Source organism: Bactrocera tryoni, chromosome 3 (genome assembly GCF_016617805.1).
Source record: "Bactrocera tryoni isolate S06 chromosome 3, CSIRO_BtryS06_freeze2, whole genome shotgun sequence".
NCBI classification, from domain to species: Eukaryota; Metazoa; Arthropoda; class Insecta; order Diptera; family Tephritidae; genus Bactrocera; species Bactrocera tryoni.
In genome coordinates, this window is record NC_052501.1 from 38,190,526 (window position 1) to 38,201,062 (window position 10,537).

Below are 10,537 nucleotides of genomic sequence, written 5' to 3' on the forward strand. Positions count from 1 at the left end.
ACTATGATTACCGTCTATTATAAGAACTTGACTAATTTCTAATATTCCGATTTATTTCGCTCCTAAGCGTGCAATAAACTCTCCATTAGATCCGTTCTGTCCGCCTTCGAAATAGATTCGGAGAAGGGTTTGCCTTGATAAATATCCACCTCGGCGCTTTCGCAACGCCGAAAGTCAAAATCGTACAGACCCAACTTGTAGTACTTGGTGAATGGCTTGTAAATATGTAAACCGCGCCTACAGCGTATTACTACACCATTGTTGAAAACAATACGCGGCTTCTTTAATTGTTCGTCGAATTGGTAGTTGAACGAAATATTGCCACTCTCCAACTCTTCGCGCAAATCATTTAACACATCCTTTTGCAGATTGCTGGACTTAGGACTAGCGCGAGTAATTACACGCAAGAACATCAGATTTGGACAATTCTTCACAAGCACTTCGACAAAGTTAATTAAATGTTCCAGATGGCAGCTTTGAGTGAGACATGGTTCGTAAATATGCACCACCGATACTTTTTCGTTCAAATAGCAGCCGATTAGCTTTTCATAGCTGCGGCCCCGTGAACCCTCCGTGATGGCGATATGTTCCGTAATCTTGCAGCTGAACAAGTTCTGTTCGATTTGATCACGCAGACGCTGCACGTGCTTTTCGTAACTACTGAGATATTTTCTGAAAGAAAAAATTGGAAAAGAAATTTTTTTTTGAAAAATACTATAAAAGATCATCTCGATGAACATTTTTAAAGCATAAAAGTGGTTCTAGGAGTATACATATATCAAAAACTGAAGAAGTATGCTCATGAATAAATATTCACCACTATAGAGATTTACTGAGGCTTGACCTTTTATTTGTATATATGTATGTATGTACCTGTAACTATCTAACATGTCTTCGTTTTGTTCGTTGTCCGTGCAGATTTGCAGTTTTACGAGACTTTCTTCGTATAGCATGCGTGCCTCTAACACATGACCGCTCAGTTCGCACTCTAGCGCACGCATTATTAGCTCTTTAATGTCTTGCATCAGTGTTTTGTGATCTGGCTTCTTTGTTTTGTTGTCACTGCCCCTTTTCATATCTCTTGATTCACGATCGCTTTTAACAGCTCTCATATCCCTCGAACTTTTGACGTTGGTTATTTCACGTTCGCTTTTTGATTCATGCTGTCTTCGATGCGCTAATTCGTTTCGTGAAGTACGTTCAATTTTACTCTCATAATATTTTTCGTCGCTATCTTTTCGTCTCTCGCGATCGGATTTCGAGTAGCGCTCACTTCTGCTTTCGCGATCATGCTCTCTTCTACTTTCATGTTCAGTCTTTAAACCACGTTCGCTTCTTTGTTCGCTCCTTTTCTCCCTAGCATCCTTAAGAACTTTGGAGTCTCTAACATTACGCTCTCTTTTGGATTCACAATTTTCTTTGCCTCCCATAGATTCCCATGTAGATTTTGAGCCTTTGGATGATTTTTTCTCCATATCGTATTTAACTAAAATTTTGATCACCAATCCCTGATTCCAAAAATTTATATACATATATTTTTATTTATTTGCCAAAATTGTTTAGCTACATTTTTCAAATAAAGATTTGACAGTTATTTTATTTTTTACAGATTAAAATGATTTCCTTCATATGAATGATTGAGACCTTGAAAGGATTGACATTGTGTGCTCATATATACATATTTTCGAATATAGTGAAATCAAATTACATTAAGCAATATTTACGAAAATGTCACGAAAAATGTAGGTGCTGTTACTACATGTGTATGTACACTTCAAAAATGATGGTTAAAATCTTTAAACACGAAAAAATAAAGCTTCAACGACTTGTGTATGCAATAGATTGTCGCGCAGTGTTATTTCTTAACATCTGACCGTGATCGCTCCTTGGCATTTATTTTTTGAAGATTATCTCTTTCAAATGTTGGCCGCGGCTACGTCTCAGATGGTCCATCCGTTGAGTCCAATTTTCGATGACTCGTTCTAGCATTTCGTCTGATATCTGGCGAATGACACATGATATCATATGGTCTTTAATGGTCGAGCGGCTCCAGGTCTTACACAAGCTGTATTTGGTACACTTTCAATTGAAGATCTCGAAGTAAAATGCCCCAAGTCGTTCCATACGTCCGTCCAAGCTGCTGCAAATGGCGCAGAATCGACTCTCAACGATCTTCGTGTACTCTATCAACACGGCTGCTACATTTTCTTCCATGCGTACTAGACGTGGTCTATTCGGTAGAATATTATCCAATAATGAGTGTTGGGTCTCAAGATGGATGATGGTGTTGAGAATAGTACGCTCAGTTGCCCGATTATGTTGACCATTAGTTGAGCGACGCGCGCGAAACACATAGAGTAATTTAGGGTATTGTGATATAGGCATACTTTTTTCGATGACTAATCAACTTTTTGAAGAGGAAACCAGTATAATTTCTATTAATGCGATAGGTTCAGGCATTTTCCAACATATTCCGAAATAGTATTGCATTTTGTTCAGTTTTGAGGAAGCTATTATAAAGTATGTAAGCATTTGTAATAGTTGGTATACATAGTAAAATATTTGAAAAGTCATTCACAAGATTTGCAAACGAATATTGCCTGGCGTTTAGGGAGGCATTTGCTATGTGCCCAAACTAAGTCGCATTGCAAGCATGGAGTCCAAGTCATGACTTCCCCATCTGCCCCAAAGGTTTTATTGCAAAAAGCGCAGGCGGTGTCCTTAGTAGGAGGAATTTCTGCCCAATATTCCTCGTCTGAACTGGGTAATATCAAACTTTTATCCGACTTGCTTGATGCACTTTTCCTAGTCTGCTTTAACCGTATTTTCCCAGCTACTTTACCCGGCATTAATGCCCGCTTCACGCTTTTCTTTTTTTTGCGGTTTTCAGCATTTTTGATGCTTACTTCCAACGCAGCCTTAAATGGTGATGTTGTAAGTATTGTCGCTTCGGAACGCTTACCTATCGAGCTAGTTTTCTGTATCAGTTTAGGTGGAGATGAGATCTCCCATGGCGTGATTAAGTGCTGCATGGCTGCTTTACTTGTGCTAGCGATCGGTTCTTCTAAATCGCTTTCATCTCTGATTTGTGCGTCTTCCGCTTAATGTTTTTCATGAATAAAATCGCTTTCCTGAAACTTGTTCTTATCAAATGGATAAATCCCAGTACATTTGAACCCATTAATCGCTATTTGCGCAGTTTGAACTTTAAGATAAGCTTTTGCAAAGAGTTCTACAACATCGAGTTGTGTCACCTTTCGGCCTTCTTCACGCATAAATCGTCTTATTTCCTCATTATAGTAAGTTTTAAGAGGTCCCATAAAGAATTTGTCCAAAGGTTGCATTTTATGAGTACAATGGGTGGCAAGGATAAAATTATAACGCCATTTTCACGAGCTTTATCAAGAACCTCAATATTTCTTGTATGGCTATAGTGACCATCTAAGATCAAAAGGACTGGGTTCTCCTTAGAAGGATGTGTAAATCGCATAAAATGGTCAAACCACATTGTAAATATTGGAATTTGTATCCATCCGGATATGTGACAGGCAGAATCGGAGCCAAGTGGAGCATGTTTCATTAAAAGCGGAGAAGGTTTTTTTCTTGGAAAAATGAAGTACGGGGGAACAAAGACACCACCTGCACTCATGCAGCTTACAACTGTTATGAGAGATCCCCTCTCAGCTGATGTCATGCATCCAATTTGTCTTTTGCCTTTTGCAGCTAAGACTCTTGGCTGCCTACTTTGCACAATAGACACTCCTGTCTCATCCACGTTCCAAATCCTGTTTGGAGGAAATTTAAACTTTTCATACTCGTTTTTCAGTAAACGGTAAAACTTGTTTACGTTCTCCTCATTGAAGCCTTTTATTCTGTCTAATGAAGTTCCAGTAGCACTGTGTATGCTTATTTCAGTCTTATGTCTTTTAAGGAATGGGCGCAACCAATCTCTTCCAGCACATTCCTTCGTTATAGAAAATGGATTCACAATATTGTTGCGCTATGCTATTTGAAAAGCAAGCGAGCGGACATCGCTGCTAGTAAACCCCCAAAATTTTGCCTCCATATCTTTTAAAAATCTTACCAGCTCTAATTCGACGTCTCTGCTAAAGACCGGTCTCCGGCCTAATGGCGTAGCTAAAACATCATCGACTTTTTTATCACTACGAGAAGCTCTTTGCGAAGTTGCAAATGGAACACCGTACGTTTTCGATGCCAACAATATTCCCATTTTTTCACCTCTAACAGCTTGGATTGCTTTTTTCATGTTTTCTGCATTCCACTTACGAATTTCCCCCTTTTTCGGCATGACTTATGGTTTTAATATATGTTATTACTTCATTGTTTTTATTAAATACGTTATTTGTTTAATATAATATAATGTGTTTTTAATGTGATATACTATATCGCATTGAACAACCATTACCATATCACATTACCCAAACTAGAGCTTTAATGAATTAAAAATTTTTTCATAGTAATTAATTACATAAAAATATATAAATACTTGAAAAGTTGTTAAATATATTTACCAGTAACCAAATTAAAATATAAGAAGTTAAAAATCTACACAAATTTTGGAATTATCTTGTTTTGAAGAGCACGCTAAATTATTGACGAATGAGCTGAAAATGTATTTGCACACTGATGGTAATCTAAGCGTTGTGTGCCATCCGCTGCTTTGCAGTAACACTTTTTTACCGTTGCCATATGACTCATGAAAATATTCTTGTGCAGACGTGCATAGTTTAGAAAATACGCTGGTATATCACTTTACCAACACATATCACAATACCCTAAATTACTCTACTTTTTAGAACGTGAATTTCCGCAATAATGTTAAACCATTTGTAAACTTTGGTCAAGCGTAAGATTTCTATGATGAAATGCTAAACAATATTGAAAAAAAAATGATAATATCTGTCGTGATCTGTCAAAAAAGGCTATCGAGAAAGATACCTCTCTTGGATCACCCGTTATAAAGCATATTTTAACTTCTCTGTTTGCATGCTCACTCCATCACCAACTTTATTGACAATAAATATTCTTTAGTACAAGAAAGTTCCTTATGATGACACAAATGCAGAGAATGAACAGTGACATCTTTCGTTTGTGGCCTACTTTCTAATTAAGATAATGCATTCTGCAAATATAAATTTTTCACAAGTAATTCGTAAATTAAGTATAAGATATGTCTATAACTGAGCTGGTACTCTTCCTTGAGTCTACAGCCGCACTTCAAATACTACCACACCTGAATGCCTGTATAGCCATAACTGTTCAGAACCATTACCAAATACTTAAATAGCCAATCGCCTGCATTTGAGGCAAGGGCAAAGAACCATTGTTAGCAATATATTCTATGTAGGTTGAATTCTATATTTCCGGTTTTTGCAACCCTAGTCTTGCAATCTAACAACTCTCAACTTTATCGTAAAATGTTACATTTATGACGTTATATATACTCAGAACGTTTTGACATACGAGCGCTATTTTTGTTGTTTACAGTAACTTGAAATATGCATATCAGCCAGAAAATAAAATTAAATCTCTCGCATTTTCGAACTATTATTTTTGTACAACTATAGGCGTGGATTAACTCAGTAGCAATACGTCGATGAAATTAATTCAGTTTTGGGTTATGAAGCTTCATCAGGAGGCAGGGTTTATGATGGTATGGTAAATTCAGCCGAGATCGTAGATCACTCCAAACCGGATTTCGTGAATATTGTCCAAAATCAGTTGCCATTTTTTTGTAACAACTAGATACATTATAAGATACCTTATAAAAAAATCTTCCATACAAGAACTTGAGTTTTGATCTATAAGTTTCTATGGCAGTTCCGACAAATGAGAAATTTCTAGGTGAAAAATTTCATAATTTTCATATATACATATGTAGATGCACCGATAGGCGGACATGGCAATCTACGTAACTATAAGGCCATCAGTCGTCCCATTATAAGCTATACAACACTGATATAGTTGACAAATTAGGTAAAATGCAGATGAGGAAAAAAGAAACTTACCAAAACACTGCAGTTGGCATAGTGACTTAATGCCTCTTGATTTCCCCTGAGCTTAGCTTTCACAACGAGGTCTACACTCATAGCGTTACCTGTTTGGATGTTTGTTGTCAAAATCACCACTTCTGACACCTGCCTAAAGCCGCACTGCCTCTTGAAAATAGTAAGGTAATATTTTTAGTATACGCTGATCTGACAAGCCCTAATACCCTTATAAAATTTTCTTTTCGTGATGTCATATGCCCACCATGGATGAAGAGCTCTAGTTGTCTCGAAAAGGTTCAAGAATCATAATCATGTTGCGTAGAGTAATTAATTGTGTGTAATTAATTTCAAACATCGACAAGTAAGAAAGCAATTTTATACTCTCGCGGTTTGAAAAGATCAAAGGCGGGAAAATTCCTTCAGGAGTGGTCAAACCTTTATATTAAAAAATTTAACAAAAAAATTGAACTTTCATTTTTCAAAGAACCCGAACGGATTACAATGAAATTGATATATAATCAGTTCATGTATATTATAAGTCGTAAACTCACTTAGTTTTATTACAACAATCTGCATGTCCGAAATATTAATAATAAAATCAACGTAATTAACTCAAATGAGATTTTTATATATTGGGCAGTCGGAAAAGTCGTTTCGTATTTCTAATCAAAATTCAACTTTTTTTATATTTATAATGAAAATTACTTAAGTAAATGTGTGCCATTTCGGACTAATGGAAAGTTTGGATTAATGAACTAAATATGGACCACTTTTTGCCACTTTTCCGCTAGAGACATTATTCCATCAGTTTTCTGGTTTCTCGGCGAAAAACTGCGACAAGTAATTTCCATAGTCTTCTCTTGAAGCCAACTTTACTCCATTAAGGGAATTCCGCATTGACCGAAACAAATGGTAGTCCGATGGTGCAAGGTCAGGGCTATATGGTGGATGCATCAAAACTTCCCAGCTCAGCTTTCCCAGTTTTCGCCGAGTCATCAAAAATGTGTGTGGTCTAGCGTTGTCCTGATGGAAGACGATCAGTTCTTTCTGTTGATTAGTTCTGGCCGTTTTTTTCCGATTGCTTGCTTCAATCTCATCAGTTGTTGACAGTAAAATGTAGAATCAATCGTTCGAGGCGTCAATCCTGGCTTTGTTTCTCTAATTTCATTAAGAAACATCACATGCTCAAATTTTCTTGGAACAGTTCCACTCGCCGCAATTTTTCTTCGTGTACACCTTGCGCATGTTCAAGTGCTCCATGTCATGAATTTTGATAAATTTAACATCTAGGTAATTAAACGAATACTCGACTCGACGGTCTGAGTTCAAAACCTTGCGCATACGAGTCACATTGTCGGTGTTTGTCGAAGTCGCAGGTCTCCCAGCACGGTCTTCATCAGTGACCTCTTCCCGGCCCTCCAAAAAGACCTGGTGCCACCAAAATACATCACTTTTTGCTAAAGCAACATCTGGGTAAGCCTGCTTGATCATACCAAACGTCTCTGTTGCAGATTTTCCGAGTTTCACCCAGAATTTAATCACGTACCTCTGCTCTAACGACGCTGCATTTTCGGCATGCACCACTCACAGAAACATGTCGCACGAAAATGCTTGTCCTGAGTCTCCATGTACTCCGAGACAACTGACCAGCCGCTCGTTTGTTAGCTAGGAATGCCCTCTACCGAATTCAGTCGATGCGCTCCGAAGTACAGTCGCGGCAGAAAAAATTCAAAAGAAATTATTTTAGGGAGTAAGATAAAATAGCTTGAAATGTTTATGCAAAGTTCCATTCTGAAAACTTCATTGATGGATTTGTATATCATAAAGTGAAAGAATCAAATGTAGTTTAAAATTGTGTGATATGGGAAATAGAGGTGGTTTTCACCAGATTTCGCCCAAAGTCAATTAGGATATTTGGATAAGCTTAAGCACCAAACTTTGCGGAAATCAAACAGCTAACGGGTTTTATGATAGGGACAGCAATCGACGCCATATTTTTCCCCTCTATTTTGATATTTCTCTTCAGTAACGTTTGACATTTCATCATGAAAAGATATGCGATTCAACAACGAGTCAAAATTATTAAAATGTGGTTCCAACAGGACGGCGCCACAAGCCACACAGCAAATGTCACAATCGATTTATTGAAAACCAAGTTTAGTAAACGTGTTATCTCATGAAATGGCCTAATCAATTGGCCGCCTCCGTCCTGTGATTTGATGCCGTCTCCTATGAGGCTACGTCAAGTCTATGGTATATGCCAACACGCCAGCGACGATTGGTGAACTTTGTACGAATATCGAACGTGAAATTGCTGCAGTATCGGCCGATTTACGCTTGAAAAGTGTGAAAATTGGGTTCGGCGTCTGGACTTCTGCAAGCGTTCCCGCGTTTTTGTTTTATCAAAAAACCTTTGTAGCACTCTTATTGAAAAACCCCTTCCTGAGATACAGGATTTCAACAAAATGTGGACGGTGCCACGCCCATCGCCCAATTTTTAACCCTGCTCCTATAAAGACCTTTCATACCCACTTGGTTGTGAAATTTAATATTTGTGAGACGTTTATTCATTGAGTTATAGCACTTTGAGTAGTTTTGTGTACACTTATGTGGGGAGTGGGTGTTTTTATCTTGTTTAACCCACAGCGTACGAAGAACTGTTTAAAAGAATCAGCAAATTTAATAGATTTAGCTTGTGCGGTTAAGAATATAATATAGATCAATATGTCTGTTGTGGTCCCCCGTACCAACTTTGTATCTTAATTCAGTGCTTAGTGATGGCACATTAACGGCAAGTTCAGCAAGGAACTCGTGTACGTATATTTTAACTTTTACTGAAGTTATCGCTTGCACAGACGGACGAACGGACCGACAAGCAGTCACCTGGAGTTCAAATCGTCTCGTTACCAGATCATTTATTTATTTTTCGAATAGGTTTTGGTAAAACAAACAGCCGTTAGGTGAACAAAACCATCATACTTTGTAGTAACATGTTACAAGAATATAATGAAAATGGTGTCCAGCTAATCGCAGCACTATTTTATCATCAGACTAGGTATTTAATAAAACTAAAAACCTTTGTTATAGTTGCATGTCCATAGCTACTATTGTCTTCTTAAGACATCTGCTTGAGAAACACTGATACTGATGGGTCTCTGATTGATGTTTCAATAAATTTGTCAAGAAATCACTTACAAAATAGCACTCCTGAATGTCTTTGAAGAGCAATTTTGTAAAGAATACTTGGGAAGATGTAAAGGCCTCCTTTTTCCTTACTTTTAGCTTTTCCAGCCTCTAACTACATATGTGCTCAGTGTGAAATGGCTTCGTAATAAAAATTAATATTGAATTAAAAAATATTTTAAAAATGTTTGTCAATTGACAACAATTTAAATGGACTCAATCTTAATGGCTTCACTGAATCCTGATGGTATAGTTTGGGAAGATTGGTGAGGCTTCAACTATTCGCTGAAATATGTGACATGGCAATTAGATGGAAAGATCTACCCATTTGGAAATAAATTAATTATCTATGTTAATATTGAATTACTCGTAGTAACGAACAGTAGCGTGACAAGAAAATTTGTACGAAAGAGAGTATATTTTAACACTCCTTCAGCCCGAAAGTTTTGAAAGAAAATACTATACATTTAGTTAAGCAATTCTAAAAATTAAGAGGAATAAATATCAACTTCGTAAAGAGCTGAATTCAATTCTTAGACGGTTGCTGATAAGCTGGCGCCTATATTGCTGCAATGACATACCAATACCTCAGGGGTACGCCTAAAATCATGTGCTTTTTGTCACAAACAAAACGCTGATATAATACACATACATATGTACATATATTTCTTTCTTTTTTGGTTTACTAACTCGATGGATATCTTAATGTGTGCAAATGTATTTGTAGACGCATAATTTAAAAGCGGAAACATTTTAAACTTTTGTTTTTTGTTCATCGATGCAGATAATGCATTTAGGAAACATATGAATTAATCTTTGAATTAATTTTTTGCTTGTTTTATAATGCCGAAAATCATAATTAAAAATAGACGAGATTTTTAAAAGAAATAAAATAAAAAATAAGGAAGGACTAAATTCGATTGTAACCGAAAATTTTATATTATCGAAATTTGCAAGGATATAAACCGGAGAACTATTTTCATATTTTGCAAAACTTTAAGTTAAGTAATGTACGAATTAAACATTTTATCCGACCGAAATTTTAAAGCATTACAATCATGTTTTATATAATATATATCACTAAATTAAAGGTTGCATACTAACTTATTTTTATTACCACAGTGTATTTTATTTCATATCCAAGATATTAATACTAAAGTCAATCAATAGATAACGCAAATGAGATATATGTGATATAAACTCAACCAGTAAGACTAAATTTAATAATATTGAGTATAAGTATTAGTGAAAAAGAGCTTAGAGAACGGTCTAGACTCTAGACTAAGCGCAATTTGGGCAGCTGTAGAGGCTAGTGTGGCAGTTGTGCGTTGGCAGCATGAGCC

The 10,537-nt window shown here is 36.6% G+C and overlaps 1 protein-coding gene across 1 annotated transcript; it reads right to left on the reverse strand.

The window, feature by feature from the left end:
- On the reverse strand, nt 1–1,533 carry LOC120771982 (MIT domain-containing protein 1-like). Its single transcript, XM_040100336.1, has 2 exons — nt 874–1,533; nt 1–672 (listed from the first exon to the last, which is right to left on the reverse strand). Exons 1-2 carry the CDS (start codon nt 1,530–1,532, stop codon nt 63–65), a joined length of 1,269 nt encoding a protein of 422 aa, XP_039956270.1. The 5' UTR covers nt 1,533; the 3' UTR covers nt 1–62.
- Nucleotides 1,534–10,537: the final 9,004 nt, after the last annotated feature.

What these genes read in the sequence shown, in the direction of transcription:
- LOC120771982 (XM_040100336.1), bottom strand. Translation starts at nt 1,532, where the DNA reads ATGTATATAAATTTTTGGAATCAGGGATTGGTGATCAAAATTTTAGTT. An exon ending in GACATGTTAGATAGTTACAG is followed by an intron (nt 673 to 873) that starts GTACATACATAC and finishes TTTTTCTTTCAG; the next exon opens with AAAATATCTCAGTAGTTACG.